This window comes from Lithobates pipiens, unplaced genomic scaffold (assembly GCF_037356315.1).
Source record: "Lithobates pipiens isolate NorthernLeopardFrog02 unplaced genomic scaffold, aLitPip1_a1.2 Scaffold_1, whole genome shotgun sequence".
Classification (NCBI taxonomy): Eukaryota; Metazoa; Chordata; class Amphibia; order Anura; family Ranidae; genus Lithobates; species Lithobates pipiens.
In genome coordinates this window covers 43,357,331-43,384,316 of record NW_027507685.1, presented here as the reverse complement: position 1 = coordinate 43,384,316, position 26,986 = coordinate 43,357,331, and the positions used below count along the sequence as shown (strand labels likewise).

At 46.1% G+C, this 26,986-nt stretch overlaps 1 protein-coding gene across 1 annotated transcript in view; it reads left to right on the top strand.

The window, feature by feature from the left end:
* The first annotated feature begins 2,711 nt into the window (after window positions 1-2,711).
* The window catches only part of LOC143991804 (transmembrane 9 superfamily member 2-like), a 106,961-nt gene continuing 82,686 nt past the window's right edge, over window positions 2,712-26,986 (top strand). Inside the window, exons 1-2 of the mRNA XM_077490412.1 lie at window positions 2,712-2,969; window positions 16,506-16,573. Of these exons, the coding sequence (XP_077346538.1) occupies window positions 2,841-2,969; window positions 16,506-16,573 (197 nt within the window). The 5' untranslated portion in view covers window positions 2,712-2,840. The remainder of the gene's footprint in view (window positions 2,970-16,505; window positions 16,574-26,986) is intronic.

Below are 26,986 nucleotides of genomic sequence, written 5' to 3'. Positions count from 1 at the left end.
CAGAGACATATCCAGAGTACACAGGGGAGTCCTCCATCCATTCTAATCTAACCCATTTATCTTCTGTGCTCCCTGGACATGTCTCTGGGCCTCCATCCCTTCTAATCTATCCCATGTATCCTCTGTGTACTCTGGACATGTCTCTGGGCCTCCATCCCTTCTAATCTAAACCATGTATCCATGTAGGGGGAGCACACAGCCTCAGGCGCACTTCGGTGGTGAGAGATTAGTTGGTCTATTGGCGATACGGCAGCGAGACCAGTTGGTCTGTGAGGCGGTGAGAGAGCAGTTGGTCTATTTGATGCCTCAGACACTCTGCAGAGGTGAGAGCAGTTCGTCTAATTGATGCCTCAGGCGCGCTGCAACGGCGAGAGCAGTTGGTCTATTTGATGCCTCAGGCGCGCTGTGGTGTTAAGAGCAGTAGGTCTGTGAGGCAGTGAGAGAGCAGTTGGTCTATTTGATGCCTCAGGCGCACAGCGGTGGTGAGAGATTAGTTGGTCTATTTGATGCCTCGGGCAAGCTGCGGGCATAAGAGAGCAGTTGGTCTATTTGATACCTCAGGCGCACTGTGGCAGCAAGAGCAGTTGGTCTATGAAGCGGTGAGAGAGCAGTTGGTCTATTTGATGCCTCAGGCACGCTGCGGAGGTGAGAGCAGTTAGTCTAACTGATGCCTCAGGCATGCTGCAGCGGCAAGAGAAGTTGGTCTATTTGATGCCTCAGCCGCGCTGCAGCGGACGAGAGCAGCTGGTCTATTTGATGCCTCAGGCGTGCTGCGGCGGCAAGAGCAATAGGTCTGTGAGGCGGTGAGAGAGCAGTTGGTCTATTTGATGCCTCAGGCACGCTGCAGCGGTGAGAGCAGTTGGTCTAATTGATGCCACAGGCGTGCTGCGGCGGCCAGAGCAGTTGGTCTATTTGATGCCTCAGGCACGCTGCGGCGGCGAGAGCAGTAGGTCTGTATGGCGGTGAGAGAGCAGTTGGTCTATTTGATGCCTCAGGAGCACTGCAGTGGTGAGAGATTAGTTGGTCTATTTGATGCCTCAGGCACGCTGCGGGCATAAGAGAGCAGTTGGTTTATTTGCTACCTCAGGCGCGCTGTAGCGGCAAGAGCAGTTGATCTATTTGATGCCTCAGGCGCGATACAGCAGCGAGAGCAGTTGGTCTGTGAGGCGGTGAGAGAGCAGTTGGTCTACTTGAAGCCTCAGGCACGCTGCTGAGGTGAGAGCAGTTAGTCTAATTGATGCCTCAGGCGCGCTGCAACGGCGAGAGCAGTTGGTCTATTTGATGCCTCAGGCAGGCTGTGGGCATAAGAGAGCAGTTGGTCTATTTGCTACCTCAGGCGCGCTGCAGCGGTGAGAGCAGTTGATCTATTTGATGCCTCAGGCGCGATACAGCAGCGAGAGCAGTTGGTCTGTGAGGCGGTGAGAGAGCAGTTGGTCTACTTGAAGCCTCAGGCACGCTGCTGAGGTGAGAGCAGTTAGTCTAATTGATGCCTCAGGCGCGCTGCAACGGCGAGAGCAGTTGGTCTATTTGATGCCTCAGGCAGGCTGTGGGCATAAGAGAGCAGTTGGTCTATTTGCTACCTCAGGCGCGCTGCAGCGGTGAGAGCAGTTGATCTATTTGATGCCTCAGGCGCGATACGGCAGCGAGAGCAGTTGGTCTATTTGATGCCTCAGGCACGCTGCTGAGGTGAGAGCAGTTAGTCTAATTGATGCCTCAGGCACGCTGCAACGGAGAGAGCAGTAGGTCTGTGAGGCAGTGAGAGAGCAGTTGGTCTATTTGATGCCTCAGGCGCGATGTGGCGGCGAGAGCAGTAGGTCTGTGAGGTGGGGAGAGAGCAGTTGGTCTATTTGATGCCTCAGGCGCACTGCGGTGGTGAGAGATTAGTTGGTCTATTTGATGCCTCAGGTGTGCTGCGGGCATAAGAGAGCAGTTGGTCTATTTGCTACCTCAGGCGCGCTGCGGCGGCAAGAGCAGTTGATCTATTTGATTCCTCAGGCGCGCTACGGCGGCGAGAGCAGTTGGTCTATTTGATGCCTCCGCTGCGCTGTGGCGGCAAGAGCAGTAGGTCTGTGAGGCAGTGAGAGCAGTTGGTCTATTTGATACCTCAGGCATGCTGCGGCAGCAAGAGCAGTTGGTCTATGAGGCGGTGAGAGAGCAGTTGGTCTAATTGATGCCTCAGGCATGCTGCGGCGGCAAGAGAAGTTCGTCTATTTGATGCCTCAGCCGCACTGCGGCGGCAAGAGCAGCTGGTCTATTTGATGCCTCAGGCGTGCTGCGGCGGCAAGAGCAGTAGGTCTGTGAGGCGGTGAGAGAGCAGTTGGTCTAATTGATGCCGCTGGCATGCTGCCGTGGCAAGAGCAGTTGGTCTATTTGATGCCTTTTACGTGACAATCTTACGTTTTCCCCTGAACTGGTAAGGTAATGTACAGAACAAGGTATGGCTATGTGTGAACTTAGTTCTGCAAGTACATTGTTTTCCCAGTTCACCATGTTCATTGCTTTGAATCTGGTATGATAAAACTGTATTTTTGTTTAACTGTCCATCGCCTTTGGTTAGTTTTCCCGCGCATGCGTAGATGGACTGATACACGAAGACCGCGCAGGCGTGGTGCGGCGGCGAGAGGAGTTTATGTAGTTGATGGCTTTTACGTCGCAATACAACTTGCAGAAGAAAGCTCAGCTCGTGCCCGCGCTCGCGCATGCGCAGTACAAGAGGTTGGAGATATTTGATAGGTTGGAGATTATGACAGATCAGCGTGCCAAGCCCTTAGCAGCGGCTCAGCTTCCTGGAGCGAGTGCTGTCATCATCGTCATCATCATCAACTGACCCGGAGGAAGGAATGAGCGCCATGAACTATTTATCGGTGCTGTTGTGTGTGCTGTACTCGGGCTGGTGTGCCGCCTTCTACCTCCCCGGCCTGGCCCCGGTCAGCTTCTGTGAAGGAGGAAGTGAGAAGGAGACGTGCAAGGTGAGGAGGACTCGGCTCTGACAGGGAGTGAGGGGACTCACATCGCTCTGCTATACACACACTCCTATAGGGTGACACTTGTCTTATTGGTGGCGATCCGACTCCCTACAGGACAGTGTATGATCCACCAAGTTATGTCTGTGTACCCTTGGGGAAATGTCCCTTCTCTTCCTGTCCCAGAGACACAACAGGAAGTCCTACAAACTGAGGGACTGTCAATGAGCCCCAGGATAGTTGTCACTGGAATAGGTGACCCCCCACTCCCTATTCTGTTCTGGTGACAACTGTTCAGATTTTCCATCAATTTCTGTCTCTTCAACCATGGTGACCGGTATAAATAAGGGGGTTCATCCTCCAATGGGGACAGACAGAGGGTCTAACCCGCCCCGCTCTATACAAAGCAAAATAGAGGCCATGTTTGGCAGCCACATGAAAGCCCATTGGCCCGATCACTTGTATCAGCGGGGCAGTAGTGTGGTGTCTGTGGGCACAAGGCCATAGAAATGAATGAAAGAAAAAGAAAGGAATGTTTTCTAGCCAGATATGTAGCTTGTTTTCCAAAATAAGCCGGATATGTTTATAAACACAGAATAGAAGTTCCCAATCCTTTCCTCTTCACAACCAGGCCAATTCTGACACTTCTCACATGCATTTTAAAATGTGTGTGTGTGTGTGTGTGTGTGTGTGTGTGTGTGTGTGTGTGTATATATATATATATATATATATATATATGTGTTTTTTTTTTTTTTTACCACTTCAGCCCCAGAAGAATTTACCCCCTTCCTGACCAGAGCACTTTTTGCGATTCGGCACTGCGTTGCTTTAACTGACAATTGCGCGGTCGTGCGACGTTGCACCCAAACAAAATTGACATCCTTTTTTTCCCCACAAATAGAGCTTTATTTTGGTGGTATTTGATCACCTCTACGCTTTTATTTTTTGCCCTATAAACAAAAAAAATAGCGACAATTTTGAAAAAAACGCATTATTTTTTACTTTTGCTATAATAAATATCCCCAAAAAAATATTTAAAAGATAAATTTTTTTTTTCCTCAGTTTAGGCCGATACATAATCTTCTTCATATTTTTGTTAAAAAAAAATCGCAAATAAACGTTTATTGATTTTGTTTGTGCAAAAGTTATAGCGACCACAAAATAGGGGATAGTTTTATGGCATTTTTATTGATACATTTTTTTTATTTACTAGTAATGGTGGCGATCAGCGATTTTTGTATCGTGACTGCGACATTATGACGGACACATCGGACGATTTTGACACATTTTTGGGACCATTGGCATTAATACAGCGATCAATGCTAAAAAATTAATTGATTACTGTAAAAATGTTTGCTGGCAGTGAAGGGGTTACGTGTGTCCTAGGGAGTGATTCTAACTGTGGGGGGAGGGGCTGTGTGTAACACATCACTGATCACAGCTCCCATTACAGGGAGAGCTGATCAGTGACACTGCCACTAAGCAGAAAGAGAAGATGCTTGCTTACATTAGCATCTCCCCGTTCTTCCTCACCGTGAGACGACTGCGGGTATCCCAGAGGACATCGGGTCCACGGGATCTGCGATCGCAGAGCTCCCGACGGGCGCGTGCCCGTGAGCCGCCTCTTAAAGGGCAACATACAGATACGTTAATCTGCCTGTATGTGCCCTTCTGCCACGGTATATCTGTGTGAAGCGGTCAGGAAGCGATTAAGCAGAGGCCCAGGGAAAAAAAAATGGCGGTTGTTGCAATTTTTTTATGTCACTTGATATTTGCACAGCAGTTTATTAACCATTTGCCGCCCGCCCTATTACAAATTGACGGTGGCAAAGTGGTTTCATAATCCTGACCATCATATGACGTCCTCAGGATTATGAGCCGCTGCGTGCCCACGAGGGCGCACATCGCGGCGATCGTTGTTGCGGGGTGTCAGTCTGACACCCGGCAACTACGATCTCGGTAAAGAGTCTCCGACAGAGACTCTTTACCATGTGATCAGCCGTGTCCAATCACGGCTGATCACAGTGTAAATGGGAAGAGCTGGTGATCGGCTTTTCCTCACTCGCGTCTGTCAGACGCGAGTAGAGGAGAGCCGATCGGCTGCTCCTCTGACAGGGGGGGTCTGTGCTGATCGATTATCAGCACACCCCCCCCCCCCCCCGAGGATGCCCACACTGGACCACCAGGGACGCCACAAGACCACCAGGGAAAAGGTAATCCTCCCTAGACCACCAGGGATGCCAATGGTCAGCACAATGGATGTCAATCAGTGCCCATAATGAATGCCAATCAGTGCCCACAATGGGCATCACTGATTGGCATGCATTATTGTTTGGCACTGATTGGCATCCATTAGTACAGTATAACACCAATGCCGCCTATGAGTGCCCACCTGTGCCGCCTATGAGTGCCCACCTGTGCCGCCCACCCGTGCCCACCCGTGCCCATCTGTGCCGCCCACCCGTGCCCATCTGTGCCGCCCACCCGTGCCCATCTGTGCCGCCCACCCGTGCCCATCTGTGCCGCCTATCCATGCCCATCTGTGCCGCCTATCCATGCCCATCTGTGCCGCCTATCCATGCCCATCTGTGCCGCCTATCCATGCCCATCTGTGCCGTCTATCCATGCCCATCTCTGCCGCCCATCCATGCCAATCCGTGCCAGCTATCAGTGCCAATTTGTGCCACCTATCAGTGTCCATCCGTGTCGCCCATCCGTGCCGCCTATCAGTGCTGCCTATCAGTGTCCATCAATGCCACCTCATCAGTGCCACTTCATTGGTGCCCATCAGTGCCGCCTTATCAGTGCCCATCAGTGTAGCCCCATCAGTGCCCATCAGTGAAGGAGAAAACGTACTTATTTACAAAGTTTTGAAACTGAAACAAAAAAAAACATTATTTTTTTAAAAATTTTCGGTATTTTTTTATTTGTAGCGCAAAAAATAAAAACCGTAGAGGTGATCAAATACCACCAAAAGAAAGCTCTATTTGTGGGAAAAAAATGATAAAAATTTCATTTGGGTACGGTGTAGCATGACCGCGCAATTGTCATTCAAAATGCGACAGTGCTGAAAGCTCAAAATTGGTCTGGGCAGGAAGGTGTTTAAGTGCCCAGTATTGAAGTGGTTAAACACACATTTTAATTTACAGAAAAATCCTGTGACATTTACTTTGTAGGAAATCACATCTCGAATAAAATGGTATCATGGTTATATGCTCAACCATGATACTGGTATAATGCCCTCAATACGAGGCCGTATTTATACGCACAATAGTATTGAGGTGGTTAAAAAAAAGCAGCCTCATGGAACCACGTGGTGCTGTGGAGCAGTGCAATTTCATGCACCACAGAATTTAAGAATTAATAACATGCCTGTACATCTGCAGAAGAGCAGCATGTTTTGCCTGCAGGATGGGAACAAATGCGCTTGGGTATGGGTTCCCAACAGGCACAAATGTGGGCCAAGCCTAATGCAGGACTAAACCCTCCTCTCCTTTACAGCCAAGGAAGCTGTCTTTTTAAAGGAAAAGTCCAGCCTGAACTTGTTTGGCTGGGCTTCTCCTATGAGTCAGAGGAGTGCAATTCGTTGTGCATTACTGTGACCTGTTTTCAGAGGAGAGCAGTCTGAAGTCCACTCTCTGCTGACATCACTGGAATCAGTCGAAGCACCGCGTCATCCCAACTTAGGAAGTCTGGATCTGCCAGGTGCCTAGACCGATGGCAGTCTCAGCGAGCCACTGAGACACCTGCTCCCCACCCCTCCACAGCTCAGCGCTCCAATGAGCATGGAGGAGCAGAGCAGGAGAGATAATGATTGACGTGGAGGTGAGAGAACCGAGCCATCGGCGGTGTTTGGTGGCTCAGTTCTCAGTGAAGAGGCGGCGGGGGACAGATGCATACATACTTCTCTTTTAAGGCTCATACACACTATAATATAATTGGCGAACATTTATGTCGAATGAATTTTCGTTTAGTGTGTACGCAACTTTTTACAGCTGATTCCGAATTTTCGTATGGAAGGGACAAACTCCAAAATGTTTCTCACATGGGAATAGAACGAACGATTTTCATTTAATGTGTACCATTTTTGTACAAGAAAAATCAGAATAGAAAGACTGCATATGATCAGAAGCAATAAACAATAACAAAAAAGCCTTTGTCGTTCGAGAATTTTCATACAAATTTTCGTTCATCGGTTCTGATTTGCTGTTAAACGCTGAGGGAAATCGGAATGATCATTTGCCCGATTTTCTTATAGTGTGTACCCCACTTTAGCCTCTGTTTGATCCGCAGTTGCCATGGTGCTGTACACATGATCAGCCCTGACATCAGCTATTTGATGGCGTGATAGTTCAGTTGAGTGCACAAGCAACAATGACAGTTCTCTATCATGGGATGTCTGGAATGTTTTGGGAAGCCAGTTAAATTGATGGGCTTAATTCTCTTTTTAATATTAAGAAGTAATAATATAAATCCACAGAGATGCCTAGATGATGAAGTAAAAAGTTCCCACCTGCCACCGGATTGGAGCATACTTTATAAGTGTTCGTGCACACACAGAGTTAGGCAGGCCATGGCATAGATGGCCGCTAGCAATAATCGCAAGTGAATCCAGCAGGCTGGTTGTACCCAAGTTGATCGATCCATCAACTTGGTACATTCAGCCTGCCCATACATGGTTCTAATGAGAACTGGCTGTTCATTTGGCTTCTATCAAAGTGGCATGACTGAAAACGTAAAACTGAATACTTACCTTTCCGTAATTTTCCTTTACTGGTGCCTATCCATGCCAGCATACACATGGTTGGTTACCCCGCCCCCAACCAACCCACAGGACCAATTTAACTCTACAAGAATGGCACATGGGGAGGCCTGACTCTATTTATAACTATATACTCCAACATTTAAGGAAAATATATATATATAGTGCCTTGCGAAAGTATTCGGCCCCCTTTGAACTTTTCAACCTTTTGCCACATTTCAGGCTTCAAACATAAAGATATAACATTTTAAATTTTTTGTGAAGAATCACCAACAAGTGGGACACAATTGTGAAGTGGAACGAAATTCATTGGATATTTTAAACTTTTTTTAGCAAATCAAAAACTGAAAAGTGGTGCGTGCAAAATTATTCGGCCCCTTTACTTTCAGTGCAGCAAACTCACTCCAGAAGTTCAGCGAGGATCTCTGAATGATCCAATGTTGTCCTAAATGACTGATGGTGATAAATAGAATCCACCTGTGTGTAATCAAGTCTCTGTATAAATGCACCTGCTCTGTGATAGTCTCAGGGTTCTGTTGAAAGCGCAGAGAGCATCATGAAGACCAAGGAACACACCAGGCAGGTCCGTAATACTGTTGTGGAGAAGTTTAAAGCCGGATTTGGATACAAAAAGATTTCCCAAGCTTTAAACATCCCAAGGAGCACTGTGCAAGCGATCATTTTGAACTGGAAGGAGTATCAGACCACTGCAAATCTACCAAGACCTGGCCGTCCCTCTAAACTTTCAGCTCAGACAAGGAGAAGACTGATCAGAGATGCAGCCAAGAGGCCCATGATCACTCTGGATGAACTGCAGAGAACTACAGCTGAGGTGGGAGAGTCTGTCCATAGGACAACAATCAGTCGTACACTGCACAAATCTGGCCTTTATGGAAGAGTGGCAAGAAGAAAGCCATTTCTCAAAGATATCCATAAAAAGTCTTGTCTAAAGTTTGCCACAAGCCACCTGGGAGAAACACCAAACATGTGGAAGAAGGTGCTCTGGTCAGATGAAACCAAAATCAAACTTTTTGCCCACAATGCAAAATGATATGTTTGGCGTAAAAGCAACACAGCTCATCACCCTCAACACACCATCCCCACTGTCAAACATGGTGGTGGCAGCATCATGGTTTGGGCCTGCTTTTCTTCAGCAGGGACAGGGAAGATGGTTAAAATTGAGGGGAAGATGGATGCAGCCAAATACAGGACCATTCTGGATGAAAACCTGTTGGAGTCTGCAAAAGACCTGAAACTGGGATGGAGATTTATCTTCCAACAAGACAATGATCCCAAACATACAGCAAAATCTACAAAGGAATGGTTCACAAATAAACGTATCCAGGTGTTAGAATGGCCAAGTCAAAGTCCAGACCTGAATCCAATCGAGAATCTGTGGAAAGAGCTGAAAACTGCTGTTCACAAACGCTCTCCATCCAACCTCACTGAGCTCGAGCTGTTTTGCAAGGAAGAATGGGCAAGAATTTCAGTCTCTCGATGTGCAAAACTGATAGAGACATACCCCAAGCGACTTGCAGCTGTAATCGCAGCAAAAGGTGGCTCTACAAAGTATTAACGCAAGGGGTCCGAATAATTTTGCACGCCCCACTTTTCATTTTTTTTATTAGTTAAAAAAGTTTCAAAAATCCAATAGATTTCGTTCCACTTCACAATTGTGTCCCACTTGTTGGCGATTCTTCACAAAAAATACAAATGTTATATCTTTATGTTTGAAGCCTGAAATGTGGTAAAAGGTTGAAAAGTTCAAGGGGGCCGAATACTTTCACAAGGATATATATATATATATATATATATATATATATATATATATATATATATATATATATATATATATATATATATATATATATAATGAGGGTGTATGCTACCATGGATAGGCACCATGAAAAGAAAATTACGGAAAGGTAAGTATTCAATTTTCCGTTTTCTTCGTGCCTTCATGGCAGCATACACATGGTTAATAAGTTGCTCACAGGGAGGGTCGCTGCAAAAAACATTTTAATTTAGATTATAGAGCAGACAACTGCAAGCTTTTTTCCCGAGGTCATGAGAAGTGTGGCTGGATCTAGACTATAGTGGGTCATGAACGTGGTGTAGGATGACCAACTTGCTGCATGACCGTTTCCGACGAGACTTGTGCTAACGCCACCCAAGAAGATGCCACACCCCGCGTTGAATGTGCATTGATTGATTTCAGAACTGGAAGTCCACTAGCCCAATATGTTCTCTGAATGAGACCTACGATCCAACTTGCCAAAGTCGTCTTTGATGCTGCCATTATCCTTCTTTCGCCCTTAGAGATCACAAAGAGCCGCTGATCTTTACGGAAGGGGGATGTTAGTCTAATGTAATGACTGAGCTACATCCAGTTCATGCAGCTTTGAGCTTGCTGGATCTTCCCCAAAGTCTAGGAGTACCCATTCTTGGTTCAGATGATAAAGAGAGGCAACTTTAGGAAGGAATTTGTGAATTGGCTGGAGGACCACTATCTGGAAAGAACGTCATATAGGGATCCTCAGCTTCCAACGCTTGGATCTCTGAGACTCTTCGGCCGGAGGTAATAGCAACTAAAAATGCTGCCTTGAGAGTAATGTTTCCCAGAGAGCGTACTTCCATAGGAGCGAATGGAGGAGCTGCAAGTATGGAGAGTACCAAAGGAAGATCCCACTTTGGATATAGCGGGTTTCTTGGAGGTTTTAATCTAAGAACTGCCCTTAAAAAAAGTTCTATAAGTGGGTCGAAGGCCCATCTGGTGTCTGTTAGGGCTGATAAAGCTGAGACCTGAACCTTGAGTGAGCTAAGTCCCAGTCCTAGATCTAATCCTTTCTGAAGAAATAAAAGAACTTCGTGGGTTTCTGGTTATAACGTCTATGGACTCCTTGTTTTTTCCTTTTTTCTTTGTCTCCTGCTGCTTCCAGAAAACATCTTACAGACCAATTTGTCTGGAAGTGCTTCTCTACCACAGACCCAGCATGTCTTGTCTCTGGGGCGGGTGGAGTGGTGAGGAGAGGCAGTTATTCCTCTAGGAGACCTGTGGCTATGAGATCCATGGGTTAAAGAAGAGTTCTCCCTTCTAGAGGTACTGTGACTCTTGGACCTTCTATACGGCGAATTTCTGTGGGATGACTGATGGACTCCATATACAGAGGAGTATGAACCTGCAATGGTGTACCAACATAGTGGTGTGGTAAGGGCTGTATCCATGATCCACGATCCTGTACATTTGAGGACAGAAGAAAGAATGACGCAGGGGAGGCCTGACTATTTATAGAGTTAAATTGGTCCTGTGGGTTGGTTGGGAGGGCGGGGTAACCAACCATGTGTATGCTGCCATGAAGGCACTAGGAAAAAGGTCTTCTCGTCGGCTCTTGATCAGTGCACTCAGCCAATGGCTGAGAGCGATGACTGGAGTGTTCTGGCAGGGGGCTTCCCGCCTGTCAAAACAGTAGAACAGCAGGGGAGATTACTGTACTAACATTGGATTGTTAGTACAGCTGCTCTCACCTGAGCTGTCGGGGTGTTTTTATTTTTTATTTTTTTTCAGTCCCACAGGGTTGAATGTAAAATAAAAGGGTGTGTGTACTGGGCTTTAGATGTATAGAATAAGGTTGGCACACATGGAGACTAATATACTATAGTTCAGTATAACATGACATGTATGAGCAGACCATTTTAAACAAACAGAAAACTACATTGTGGACTGCATATAAATTACTCTGACTCTGGAACTGTTTAGATAACGGCATTGATATGGCAGACACACATTTTGTTCAGTATCTTTATCAGTACTGATTGAAGATTTTCCTTTTTATTTTATATATATATATATATATATATATATATATATATATATATATATATATATATATATATATATATATATATATATATATATAATTTTTTTTTTTTTCTTGAACTTGCTGGTCTGACAGAAGGGCTCCATGAAAGCTAGTGATTGCTGAGATATTTTTGAGTGTCTACTACCTTAATAAGCAAAGGAACAGTCTACTGAAGGTACACCTGTAATAGTATTGTGGCACCTAACCCATTCCAGTGGCTGCCGGTGGTCCTTTAAATGAGCTTTAAAGTGGTTTTAAACCCTTCCATATACACAGTGAAGTGAGTGACCTCAGGTGATACAGAGAGGAAAGAAATACACACAGAGTGCTCTATTTCAAGCAGTTCTATCTTTTTAATTGTGATGATTATGGCTTGCAGCTAGTGAAAACCTAAAATCCAGTATCTCAGAAAATTAGAATATTGCATAAGACCAATAAAAAAAGGATTTTTAATACAGAAATGTTGGCTTACTGAAAAGTATGTACAGTAAGCACGCAATAGGTTGGGGCTCCTTATGCATGAATTACTGCATCAATGTGGCATGGCATGGAGGTGATCAGCCTGTGGCACTATTGAGGTGTTATGGAAGCCCATGTTGCTTTGATAGCAGCTTTCAGCTCATCTGCATTGTTGGGTTTGGGGTGTCTCACCTTCTCTTGACAATACCCCACAGATTCTCTATGGGATTTAGGTCGTGTGAGTTTGCTGGCCAATTAAGCACAGTGATAACATGATCAATAAACCTGTTATTGATACTTTTCGCAGTGTGGGCAGGTGCCAAGTGCTGCTGGAAAATGGAATCGGCATCTCCATAAAGCTGGTCAGCAGAGGGAAGCATAAGTGCTCTAGAATTTCCTAGTACAGGGCTGCACTAACTTTGGACTTGGTAAAACACAGTGCACCAACACCAGCCGATGACAAATCATCGCTGACTGTGGAAAATGTTGCATTTCATTTGAAAATGAAGGTCCCAGAGTCTGGTGGAAGAGTGGAGAGGCACAGAATGGAAGTTTCCCCCCTTCATCTTCCAGGACAGCTTACTTGAAGTGATGATAGGCTCTGTCCTCTACAGGAAACTCAAATCAAATTTTAAAAGGTCTCTCACTTCCCTTGCACCTCAGTTTTGTGTTTCCAGAACCCTCCAGGAATACACAGCAATGTTTGTTTCTTTCTCCTGTCTCCTGTTCTGGTGGCTGTGGTTGCTGGATCCCCTTCTAGATTCAGACCAGGCACATGGAATCTGAAGTTCCTATGCTAGAAGGTTACCCCCCCCCCCCGTGGTACTTGCCGTTTGTTGAAAATGGCAACTTCTCCAGGGCTTCTAAGACCAGGGGGCTGCAGATGTGTCACGCATGGTATTCTCAGAGCAGCATTTCCTAAGATGGCGTGACTGGGTGAAATTAAGGATCCTGCAAAGAAACGTTTTCTTTCTAGATGGCACAAAAGACGTTTTTCTTTCAACTCTAGTGAAGAGGAAGTGTTCTTTAAGGGACATTTTCAGGGACCCCTCTCAGTTTGAGGTTGTTCTTGAGGGACCTGTCCTCGAGGTCGGCCAGCTTGGCCCTTATCCTATGTGTTCTTCCTTAAAGTCCTCACAGGTGTCTTTTATGTAATTGACCGTAGTGGTGCAGTCAGCTAAACCTTTTTCTGTGTTGGTCACTGTCAGATAAGGAGTATAAATCAGAGGTTATTTTGGAGAATAAGGAGGAGAGATCAGTCATGAGTGAGGACTAGAGAGAGAGGAACATCTCCTTCAGGGTAGTGTCCAGCACTGGCTGGCCCACTGTGGGGAAAGCAGCCATGGAGGAGTGCAAGGCCTGGTTAGAAAAGAAGGGGGCCGAAGCCTGGGCCTCGATTAGCGGGGTGAGAGGCCACTGCGGTGGTGTATCTAGCCGCACTTTTGCTTTGGCCGGACTGTCCAGTAGGGGATCTGGTGCCTGAGTTAGGGAGGATGAGGGGGTACCTGTGTCCAAGAGATCCTCCGATGGAGCGTCAGGCAGGTTCGTGTAAGCTGTGCGGCCTGGCCGGCGTCATCTTGACTTGGCACGGCCCCCTCCGCTGGTTTGCACACAAACTCGGTGAGTTTCTGGGGTTTGCGATCAGTAAGGCTCTTCCGGGAGGAGCTCATCACTTTCTCTGGTCTTTTCCGAGTGGGATAGCCGCAGATGGGTCTGCAATGTCGGCCTATGTCGCTGGATGTTAGCTCCCGGCTTGACGAGCTGAGGAGTTAAGCGTCCATCTTCGTTCCCGGTTGGTCACGTCCCCAATATTCAATTTTTCTGAGATACTGAATTTTGGGTTTTTACTAGCTGTAAGCCATAATCGTCAAACTAAAAGAAAGAAATGCTTGAAGTATGTTACGCTGTGTGTAACGCATCTATGTAAAATGAGTTTCACTTTTTGAATTGCATTACTTAACCACTTGCTTACTGGGCACTTAAACCCACCTCCTGCCCAGACCAATTTTAAGCTTTCAGCGCTGATGCACTTTGAATGACAATTGCGCGGCCATACTATACCGTACCCAAATGAAATTTTTATAATTTTTTTTTTCCCCACAAATAGAGCTTTCTTTTGGTGGTATTTAATTACAGCTGGAAGTTTTATTTTTTGCTAAACAAACAAAAAAAGATGCAAAATAAAAAATCATGTTTAATAGTTTGTTATAAAATTTTGCAAATAGGTAATTTTTCTCCTTCATTGAAATGCGCTGATGAGGCGGTGCTGGTGGGCCCTGATAGGCTGCACTGATAGGCACAGATAAGGTGGCACTGATGGGCACAGATAAGGCAATACTGATGAGCACAGATAAGGCGGCACTGATGGGCAAAGATGGCACGGATGGGTGGTATGGATGGGCACTGATGGGTACCACTAATAGATGGGACTGATGGGCGGCACTGCTGGGCACTGGTAGATGACACTGATGGGCACGGATATGTGGCACTGAGGTGCAGCACTGTTTTTGCGGCAGATTGTGGGCACTAATGGGTGGCACTGATGATTTTCACTTTTTCCCCTACTTAGGTGGCACTGGCAGGGGGCAGGTGGGCACTGATGATCTGGCCGTGATCGGGACTGAAGTGAAGTCCCTCTCACGGCCGCCGGTGATCGGCTTTTTTTTTTTTTCTCTCCGCGAGGAGGAAAAATGGCCGATTACCGGCTCTGTTGCGTTCACATGATCAGCTGTCATTGGCTGACAGCTGATCACGTGGTAAGCGGTCGTGATCGACCCCTTGCTCCGACCTATGATCAGGCGAGTCTCATAGACTCGCTGATCACAGGGCGCTCGTGCACGGGACGACGTCAATAGACGTCGTCCCGGCAAAGCAGGTCCGCGCTGTAGCCGTCATTCGGCTATAGCGCGGATCTCTAGAGGTTAAATAACATTCTTGATGATATTCTAATTTTACAAGATGCACCTGTACCTTGGATCCAAGTCCAGAATTTGTAAATTTTGTCAGAGTTCAGATAAAAGGGGGCGGAGAGCTGACATTACACTCTGCGGAGCTTGGCGAGGAGATCTGAGAGCTGATTCGAGGGAAGAGGCGTACCCCTTCCACAGAGCACACAGGAACAGATCTGAGGCTGTCAATCAGCTGGAGGTCCCTCCCCTGTTACCATTTTTCTCTTGCTGCCAGGAAATTTACAACCACTTTAATGTTGGGAGGCAGAGCAACTTTCCAGGCCATCCCGCTAGCTCCCAATCTGAAGTCGTGATCAAGCGTTATCGGAGACAGCTTGGTCACTGTGCTGTGAGCACACTCTCAACACACAACCAAACTGGTTGCAGCCAATTTAAAGCCCACTTTTCCTGCTGCCACATATGTGTTCCTTGGTCTGGAAGAGGGTAAAGTAGTATTCCAGTGGGGAAGGGTTAGAACCCCTTGTCAGATTTTATTGCCAATGCTATGATTTCACAGTAGTTCTGTAACTGTGATACATCGAGAAGTAAAAACATATCATTGTGGAAACAGATGGCAAGAAAGGTGGCCATCCTTCCACAATCTAATAATAAAAGATTTATTGCTGTCTTAGGCCTCACTTCCTGTTCTGGAGACCCAACAAGAGGTGAAGAGAAATGTCTTCAGCTGGGAATCCGCCTACAATATATCCCTGACCAGCGGTCCTAACCTTTCCCCACAGAGAATCATAATTAAACTCCCCTTTCATCCCTCCCCCCTCACCGATGCTCACATTTTCACTCTGCCTCCTTATGGGTTCAACATCTTCACCATCTTGATTGGCTGCAACGGTGTAACTCCTGTGCACTGAGGTGTGCCAAGAATGTCTGTCTGTCTGTTTTTGTTTTCGTTTGGGCCAGTGCACACTGCAGCGATGTGGGAGCCCTGAGAATCCAGTGGTTCCCACATCGAATACAACTCGCAGGCAGTTCACCCCATCCTATGGAAACTGCTAGGAGTATCAATGGAAAGCTAATGACACCCCCAAATCAGATCGCATCAGAAATCGCATAAGATTGGTTGTGAACACCCATGTGATCCGATTTTGCTGCGGACCAAAAAAGGGTCCTGTACGAGTTTGGTCCAAATGTGTTGCGAATTCAGCCATACAATCTGTATGGCTGAGTTTGCGTCGCACAGACATCACATGTGATTTGCGGTGCAAATCACATCCGATGTCGGATAGCACAGCAGTATGAACCGACCCTTTCTTTAGTAATGTGTTGCAAAAATCTATTTATTTTCTACGTATTTAAAAGTAAAGTGCGCTAATCGCGAAACGCACCACAAAGGAAAAGCCATGAGTTACTGACATTTATGAAGTGCTAGTTGGCTTGTTAATAGATTTTCAATTTCTTTCTATTTTATTACTCTTTAGCCTCTTGTTTTGTTTGCGTTCTTTTGATTTCTCTGTTGATTAAACCATTTTTCTCAAATCTTGATATTTCATTTTAGGAAGAAATTCAACTTTTCGTAAACCGACTGGACTCTGTAGAATCGGTTCTGCCATATGAGTATGACAGGTAAGTACCAAGACTCTTCTAAACAGCTTTATCTTTTATATTAAATATCTTTATGTTCATATTTGTGTATAATAGTACATTATATATTCTATATTTTCTATAAAAAAAATAAAAAATTTGTTTTGTGTTTAAAGGGGCTCTTTCTGTTTTCTTGTGTTATTAAATTCTGCTTGTGGTCCTGCTGAAAACAGTGGATCGTCTCATGTCTTTTGTGTTTTGCCTGCGCTGAAAAACATAGTAAAAGTCATCTATTAGCTATGGTTATAAAGTGAACCTATAGCATAGTCAGCACATGTTTTTAAAGAAGAACTTAAAGTGGTAAAAAATAAGTTATACTTAGTGTCTTGAAAAAGTATGTATACACCTTGAAATTTTCAACATTTTGTCATGTTACAACCAAAAAATGTAAATGTATTTTTATTGGGATTTTATGTAATAGACCAACACAGTGGCACATAATTGTGAAGTGGAAGGAAAATGATCAATGGTTTTCAATTTTTTTATTTTTTTTACAAATAAATATATGAAAAGTGTGGCGTGCATTTGTATTCAGTCCCCTCAATACTTTATAGAACCACCTTTCGCTGCAAGTCTGTTAAGGTATGTCTCTACCAGCTTTGCACATCTAGAGAGTGAAATTTTTGCCCATTCTGTCTTGCAAAAATATGATTTTTATACCCGCTTACCTGTAAAATCCTTTCTTGGAGTACATCACGGGACACAGAGCCATAATAATTACTGTATGGGTTATATAGCACCTTTAGGGTATGCCAGTGTCCATCACCTAATACAGGAAGTTTAGCTCCCTCTATAAGCCCTACCTTTACTGGGAGTGCCTCAGTTTTGTAGCAAAGCAATATACATGTATTAAGGAGGGGAGGGACCTCTGTGTCCCGTGATGTACTCCAAGAAAAGGATTTTACAGGTAGGCTGTTATAAAAATCTTATTTTCTTTATCATACATCACGGGACACAGAGCCACAGTAATTACTATATGGGATGTCCCAAAGCAATGCTTTCAGAGGGGAGTGGACACCAACAAACTGAGGACCTATACTGCTGCCTTCAGCACACTGTGCCCAAAGGCGATATCCTCATGCCTGCTTACATCCATGTGATAGAATCTGGTGAATGTATGGACTGAAGTTACGGCCTTGCAGATTTGAGCCATGTAGGCTTGGTGATGCACTGCCCACGAAGCACTAACAGAACTGGTGGGGTGCACTTTGATTTGAAAAGGTGGAACTTTCCTCTTCAAACCATAAGCTTGAATAATTATTTACCAAATCCATTTGGCAATAGTGGACTCTGAAGCTGCCTGTCCTTTCCTAGGACCTTTAGGCAACACAAATATGTTTTCTGAAACTGAGCAGTCGCCTTTAAATAGATTTTGACTGCTCTTACTACAGCCAAAGAATGTAGTGGCTCTTCTTCCTAGAACAGGGTTCTGTAAAAAAATGTAGGTAGAAAAATATCCTGGTTTAAATGACAATCTGAAACCACCTTTGGCAGAAAGCTAGGATTAGGACGCATTACCACCTTATCCTTCTGAATAATTAAATATGGCTCTTTACGTGGCTTCTTTTTTAAGAAAGAACAGCCAATTCTGATCAACCCTTCTTGCAGAAGATATGGCAACCAGAAACCAATTTCCTTGTCAAAAGGATCAAGGGAGTATATCGTATCGGCTCAAAAAGGCAGTTTTTGTAAAACCGACAAAACCAAGTCCCAAGGTTTTAAGGGGGACCTAAGCGGTGGATTAAGCCGTGTCACCCCCCCCCCTGTATAAAACTATGGACCAGGAAATGTGAAGCAAGTGGTCGTTGGAATAATACTGATAAGGCCTAGACCTGGCCTTTGTTGGTACTCAAGACCAGGATTGTTTCTAATCCTATTGCAGAAAAAGCAAGGCTTCTACCTATAACATAACATACTTTCTAGGATGCCAACCCCTGGACTCACACCAGGAAATACATGCCTTCCAGACGCTATAATAAATGACTCTGGAAGCTGGTTTCCTTGTATTAAGCAAGGTAGATATCACTGAGCCTGAAAGCCCAGAATTCTTCAGAATGTGGGTTTCAATAGCCAAACCATTAAATTCAGCGTTTTGTAAGGTACGATGGAACATTGGACCCTGCGATAGCAGTTCTGGACGTGGTGGTAGGGTCCACGTGGCCCCTACTGCCATATTTACGATCTCTGCATACCAAAAAGTTCTGGGCCATGCTGGGGCCACAAGAATCACAGACTTCCCTTCCTGCTTGATCCTGCAAAGAAGTCGTGGTAGCAGCAGAACAGGAGGGAATGCATAAATCAGTGGAAAAACTGATTCCATGGGGTCACCAACGCATCTGTTCTGTATGCGATCCCTTGTTCTTGACATAGTTGTAGATTTTGTTGTTGAACTTGGATGCAAACGGATATACGTCCTGGGTCCCCCATCTTTGGCATATAGCCAGGAAGATGTCAGGGTGAAGGGACCATTCCCCTGGGGACAACTGCTGGTGACTCAAATGGTCCACATGCCAATTTTCTACCCCTGGGATGAAGATTGACGATATGCATGGCACATGCTTTTCTGCCCAGATTTGGATATAGTCTTACCTCTCCCTGGGCTGCATGACTTCTGATGCCCCCTTGGTGTTTGATATAAGCCACTGCTGTGGCATAGTAGGATTGAATCCTGACAGGACAATTCCGCAAACCTGCATGTCCAGGCCTTTAGGACTAGGCGCACTGCCCGAATCTCTAGCATGTTGATGGGCAAGGTCCTTTCAGTTCTGGACCATTTCTCTTGGACAGTTGCCTCTTCCAGGACTCCTCCTAAACCTGCAAGGCTGGCAGCTGTTATTACCTTTCAGGTAACTGATACGAAGAGTTTCCCCTTCTGCAGATTTTTGGATAGCCTCCACCAACTGAGGCTCTGGCGCTCCTTTGGCGACAGACGCATTGGAGAATCTAGCGCTTGGACCCTCTTGCTCCAGGTATACAGGATACTGTTTTGCAGCAGACTCAAATGAGACTGAGCATAGGGAACTGCTTTGAATGAAGCCACCATCTTTCCCAATAACCTCATGCAAAGGCGAATAGAATTTGCCCTTACCACCTTTTAAGGGACTGATCTTTGCCTGGGGTAAAAGCCACCAGCTTCTGGGCTGTATCTATAACCAGACCCAAGTATTCTTAGTCTTCTTAATGGTTTTAAAGAAGATCTCTCTAGGTTGAGGACCCAACCTAGGTATTCCAGGTAGCTGATTGTGGAGGCCATGCTTTGGTCTAAGTGGGCTACCGACTTGTCTATCAAGAGCACATCATCTAGGTATGCTACAATTGCTATACCTCGAGGCTTTAAACTGGCCAGAGGAAGATATAGAAGCTTTGTAAACACCCGAGGTGCAGTAGCTAGACCGAAAAGGCAAGGCTACAAGCTGAAAGTAAACTTTTTCTACTTCAAAACGCAGATATTTTTCATGAGCGAGGAAAATAGGCACATGAAGGTATGCATCCCTGATGTCGACTGATACTAGAAGTTCTCCTCCTTTTATAGGATGGAGACAACAGTTTGGATTGATTCCGTGAGGAAAAAGCACATATTCAGGAACTGGTTTGGATCCTTGAGCTCTAGCATGGATGGGTCTGACATCCCCATTTGGTTTTGGCACTGTAAAAAGGTTTGAAAAAAAACCCAACCCCTGCTCTGTACCCTTTTTGAGACAAAAGTCGGTCTAATGCTTGAAGAGGAGACTTCTTTGTCTCTGGATCTTTGGACATTGGACATTTGCCCTGAGGAAAACAAGGAGACGGGAAATCTCGGAACTCCAGTTTGTAGCCTAGAGCTATTATGGAGAACATCCATCTGTCTCGAAACTCTTTCTGACAGACCCTTGCGAACTGCAGAAGTCTTTGCCTCCAATCGAGCAAGCAGGGGCACCCCCTCATTAGAGGCTTTAGCGTTCTGTCTTGTAGGTTTCTTCCCCCAGGAATTCTTTTGTCTCTGGGGTTGAACCTGAGGTCCTCCTTGAACCTGATGGTAGAGGCCGTCGCGACTGTCTGTCTGAAGGCAGGCGCTCCTGCCACTGGAGAAAGAGCCTGTTTAAATGAGGGACGTATTACTTCTTTTCTTAACTAGAAAAAGGGTACCGTATATACTCGAGTATAAGCCGAGATTTTCAGCCTCTTTTTTGAGGCTGAAAGTGCCCCCCTCGGCTTATACTCGAGTCATCGCTGTCTGCCCGCTCGATCAGCGTGTCGAGCAGACAGACAGCGGCCATTCTATAATTCAAAAGCCGCGCCTCCGGCTCCGCCTTCGCCTGTGATAGGCGGAACACTGAATTTCCCAGCAGCCTGTGTTCCGCCTATCACGGACATCGTATCATCCTCGTACTACGGACGAGGATGATACGATGTCCGTGATAGGCGGAACACAGGCTGCTGGGAAATTCAGTGTTCCGCCTATCACAGGCGAAGGCGGCGGCGCAGCTTTTGAATTTTACAATGGCCGCCGAGGCGCCGACGAAGAGGGCACGGGACGGAGGCAAGGCAAGGCACGGCACGGCACGGCACGGGACGGGACGGGACGGAGGCAAGGCACGGCGGCAAGGCACGGCACGGGACGGAGGCAAGGAGGCAAGGCACGGGACGGAGGCTCGGGACAAAGGCTCGGGACACAGGTAGGCTGGACACACACACACACACACACACACACACACACACACACACACACACACACACACACACACACACGGATGGAGACACACACACACAGGGATGGATGGATGGATGGAGACACACACACACAGGGATGGATGGATGGATGGATGGATGGAGACACATACACACAGGGATGGATGGATGGATGGACACACACACACACAGGGATGGATGGACGGACACACAGGGATGGACGGACACACAGGGATGGACGGACACACACACAGGGATGGACAGGCATGTCTCACCCTCAGCTTATACACGAGTCAGTAAGTTTGCCAGTTTTTTTGGGGGTAAATTGGGGGCCTCGGCTTATATTCGGGTCGGCCTATACTCGAGTATATACGGTACCTTTCCCCATCCCCAAACAGCCTGTCAGTGAGTGATTAGACCAGACTGTATGGACTGCACAGAGGAAACCCAAAACGCATGTGAGTGAAATAACAATGTGTTTATTATAAATAAAAGGAAAGTGAAAACAAACAGTGCACTACCAACCACAACAAGTTATTTATATATATATATATATATATATATATATATATATATATATATATATATATATATATATATATATATATATATATATATATATATATATATATATATATATATATAGGAACTACCAGAGACGTCAACGAAAGCCAGGCCGAGGTCATACACCGGGGAATCAGTAGAAGGGTAAGGATGGATGGATGGGCTGCAGAGCAGGGATCTAGGTAGCAGGAGACAATAGGGACAGGTCCAGGATGGGCTCAGAATCAGGAAGGAACAGGTCAGGTAGATACAAGGTTCAGGTCACATGGAGAGAGTGATACCGAGTCAAGCATGTTAGGGCTTGCCGGGTATTTATAAGACTACTGATTCCCCTCACGTAACAGCTGATTGCAGCAGGTGCTGTCTGCTCCACACTGCCGGAGTACACCCGCTGGTGGGCGCTGGTACTACAGTCCAGGGATCCAATAGTGCCACCAGGAGGTAGGTCCTCTTATTACAGGCCCTGGGTGTTAGAAGACACCCGCTGGTGGACACTGGTACTGCAATCCAAGAGATCAACAGTGCCACCAACGGGTGGACCTTTTCATGACACAGCCTTTCACAGCGGAAAGGAAAACCAGCGCTTCGGCTGAACACTTTTCAACCATAAGATTCTATGGATATACCCCAACCCAAGCGTAAAGCAGAGGTTTACAGCATAGAATCTCTGATTATGTCAATTGCAAAAAAAAAACCCCTTGGCAGCTTGACTAAATTCTGGGCCTGCTGTTCAGGGAAAACCTTGAGCACCTGTCTCAAATGTTCTGTCAGGGATTGACATACCCCAATTACCGCCACTGCAGGTTGAGCTACTGAACCTGCCAAAGAAAAAATGTTTTTTTAACAGGACATCCAATTTTTCATCAGATGGATTCCTAAGCATTTGAGCATTGTCAATCAGACAAGTCAAATTTTTATTTACAGAGGCTATAGCAGCGTCAATTGCTGGTATACGCCAACTCTTTTTTCCGTCCATAGGATAATGCGTTAAGCATTTTTTCCCGTCCTAAAAAAGTTTATGTGGGTGATCCCACTCAGAATACATAAGCTTTTCCAGCAATGAATGGACAGGAAAGGCATGCAAGCCTGAGGAGACTTTAGTGAACTCAAACTTTTTTTAAATGTGGAGCGGACCAATTCAGTAAGAGATTGCATCAGCAATTTCTCAGCTTGTGAAGCTGAAGATCCTTCCCCACTTGATCCCTCGGAAGAGGAGTCATCAGCCTCTTTATGGTCCCCTGAGGGGGGGTTCCTCTTCCCCCTCCCATTGTTCCTCTGTTTGGGGGTCCTGGTGGTAGAAGGGAACCTCTGGGCTGGCTGCTCAGCTGTCGGCTAATTGCCAGCTGTCATCTCTCTCCACAGTTACCCAGCTGTTCCTGATCCTGATCGTCTGTCCTGCTTACTTAAAGCTGTCCAGCTCACTTCATCTCTGCCTTCGCCTTGGTCACATCACAAGAAACCATCTCCTGCTTACCTGTTTAAAGACTGGCTTGCTGACATCCCTTCTGGCTCCTTATCCTGCTTGCAGTTCCTCCACTTGGATCCTTGACTTCTGGCCTGGCTGATTACCCGATCTGGTTATTGAACTCTGACCTGGCTGACTACTCGATCCGGTTACTGGACTCTGGCTATGCTTTGACTACGCTTACTCTATTTACCTGTTTATTTTTATTTAATAAACGAGTGTGATTTAATTGTACTTCTGTCTCGGTCTGATTTATGGTTTCTGACACCAGCCTTCCTAGCCCTTCAGGGGGGATGGTGTTGCAGAGGGAGGGTCCTTAGAGGCAGAGGGCAAACATTTGAGCCCTTGTTTTTTGGGGTACTTGTACCTCCCCTTCTGCCCATAGTGCCAAGCACAAATGCGGAGGCACTACCAAAAATGCACCAACTGCTGAGCAAATAGTCCAGCAACTGCTGCTGCTATTAAAGTAAAGTAAATGTGCCCTGGGAATGCCTGTGTTGACCAATGCTCACATGCCCCCGTCTGCTCTTTGTCCCTCCGTTAGCTGAATGCACCTGCAAAAGGTGCACTTTACACAGCCCTGCGTTTTGTGAATGTCTGGGGCACGTCAATGCCGAGCTAAGCCCTGCCCCCCTCAGACCTCCCACCGCGCCCCCCCCCCCCCCCACTTGTCATAAAAAGACTTCTTTTCCGTGCATGCAGGGCTCCGACCAGATCAGCATGCAGGGGAGGGCTGGGGTGGAAGAGAGCTGCTGGAGAAAACCACCGTACTATAGTGGTGACGGCGGTAGCGGCGCGGCATACCACCGACTGACCCCTGCTCCCTTGCCTCCTGAAGAGAAAATACTTGTCCAGGTGGAGGATTCCGCAAGAAAACTTTCCAACATCTTGCTTATACTGGAGGAAGCGTGCTGCATGTTGGCACTGATTGGCAGGTGGCACAAATTGGCGCTGGCAGGTGGCACGGGTTGGCATTGGTAGGTGGCACTGGATGGCACTAATTTGAACTGGCAGGTGTCACTGGTTGGCATTGGCAGGTGGCACTGTATAGCAATGGCAGGTTTCACAGCTGATAGTGTAACTGTGTGAAACTGAATGCTCTCTGCAGCGTTGTGGTGTGTGAAACTGTATGGAGAGAGGAGCTGACAATTTCAGCATGATGTCGGAGGTGGGCGGGACCCAGCAGCCACATACACGTAGCGGCCCGCCCAGATACTATTCCATTGGCTGGTGTTGGATAGCTGAGTCCCACCCACTCCTGACATCCAACCTCAATTTTGACAGCTCCTTTCTCTCTCTCCATACAGTTTCACACACCATGGCGCTGCTCTGCCAACAGTGTGGAGAACGTTCCTCCTCCCTTCCTTCTCCACACTCTGGCAGAGGTACGGCCAGCGTTCAATATCAGCTTAATCTGGATAATAATCGGCCTATGCCAATTTCTCGAAAATGGCCATATATATCGGCAGATATACTGGTCAACCTCTAATGGTGTGTTCAGGGTGATGTGCAGTGTTCATTTTCCGCCATACATAGTGTTTTGCTTTTTTGGCCAAATGGTTAAATTTTGGTCTCATCTGACTACAGCACCTTCTTCCACATGTTTGCTGTGTCCCCCACATGGCTTCCCGTAGACTGCAAACAGGACTTCTTATGGCTTTCTTCTTGCCACTCCTCCAAAAAGGCCAGATTTGTGGAGAGCACGACTAATAGTTGTTCTGTGGACAGATTCTCCCACCTGAGCTGTGGATCTCTGCAGCTCCTCCAGAGTTACCATGGTAACTGCTTCTCTAATTAATGCTCTCCTTGCTTGGCCGGTCAGTTTAGGTGGACGGCCATGTCTTGGTAGGTTTGCAGTTGTGCCATGCTCTTTCCATTTTCGGATTATGGATCGAACATGCTCCGTGAGATGTTCAAAGCTTGGGATATATTTTTTTTTTTTTTTTTTTTTATAACCTAATCCTGCTTTAAAGCAGTTGTATACCTGCAAAAAACCCCCCAAAAAAACTTGTAAGGCAAAGGCATAATGAGCACAGCATACGGCATACTAGCTCATTATGAAATGCCTTGGAACAAAGCCCCTGCATCACATCCCATTCAACGCAGAGGGAGCTTACATTTTCTCCTTGGCGTTTCTTCCGGATTCGCGGATCCGGCACTGTGATTGACTGGAGCCGCGATGACACGTGCCACATGCTCGCAGGAGTCCTCCATTCCGGCACGATACACCAGATCTTCGCTGTGCATGCACTGCTGACGTCAGTTGCTGCATCCTGGGTGAATATCTCCTAAACTGTGTAGGTTTAGGAGATATTTGTTTTACCTACAGGTAAGCCTTATTATAGGCTTAACTGTAGGTAAAAAAAAAGGGGGTATACAACCGCTTTAAACTTTATCCCTGACCTGTCTGGTGTGTGCTTTGGCTTTCATGATGCTGTTTGTTAACTTAGGTTCGCTACAAACCTCTGAGGGCTTCACAGAACAGCTGTATTTATACTGGGATTAAATGGCACACAGGTGGACTCTATGTACTAATTAGGTGACTTCTGAAGGCAATTGGTTCCAATAGATTTTACGTAGGGGTTTTTAGAGTAAAGGGGGCTGAATACAAATGCACGCCACACTTTGCATGCCAACATTTTTAAAACCATTTATCTTCCTTCCTCTTCACAATTATGTGCAACTTTTTGTGTTGGTCAATCACATAAAATCCCATTAAAATACATTCATGTTTTTGGTTGTAACATAACAAAATGTGGAAAATTTCAAGGCGGATAAATACTTTTTCAAGGCACCGTACCTGCTTTCTGCAATGGTATTGCACAGAGTGGACCTTTTCTTCCTCTTTTGAGGTCCATCAGCACTTTCCTCCCTAATCCCTCCTCCATTCTCCTCCTTCTTGGACACTTGTACAGGCACACACTTAAGCCGGGCAGTGTGCATCCATAGACTCACACATTGCAGCTTGGCCATGCCCCCCCCCCCCCCCCCGACTCCTATCATGCAGGATTTGACTGACTGCTGCAGGAGCCAATGGCTCTCACTGCTGCCTGCGTGTCCTGTGAGGAGGGGAAGAGAGAGCAGTGCTGCTGCAGGTGGAACAGCACTGGATCGAGAGTGGTCTTATGGAAGTGTTTAGGAAGGAGGGGGGAACAAGTAGTGGGACATTCTTTACTTTTAATGCAGGGAATGCAATAAGGTAAAAATGTCTGGACTTTAGAACCACTTTCACCTTTTTCATAAAATTTACAACAAAAGGGCATCTTTAGAGATGTTTAATATTGTCAGTTTACAAACGCATACTTATAGATAATTGCAGGCTTTTTATTCTTTGCATACCCTTTTTGTGACATCATCTGAGGGGGAAGTACTGGTGGGTGTAGTCTTCCCTGGATTCACTGTGAGGCCCCGGTTACATCACCAGTGCCTCTCTCAGCCAGTAAGTAGATTAACAGAAAGATTGAAGGATACTCCGCATTACCCACTTCTGGTAGCTGAGGATGTCAAGAGTCCCTTCCCTTTTTATCTCTTTTATTGGCAGGCAAGGCAGCAGTAGTGTTTTGTTGGTAAGGAAGTTCATCATTGTGTGTGGAGAGCGGCAGAGCTCAGTAATACATCAGACATGGCTGTTAACACTGATTGGGATTTCAGCGTGGCTAAGGCATTGTGTTGTCAGCTTAAATAGGAAGTTGGGATCG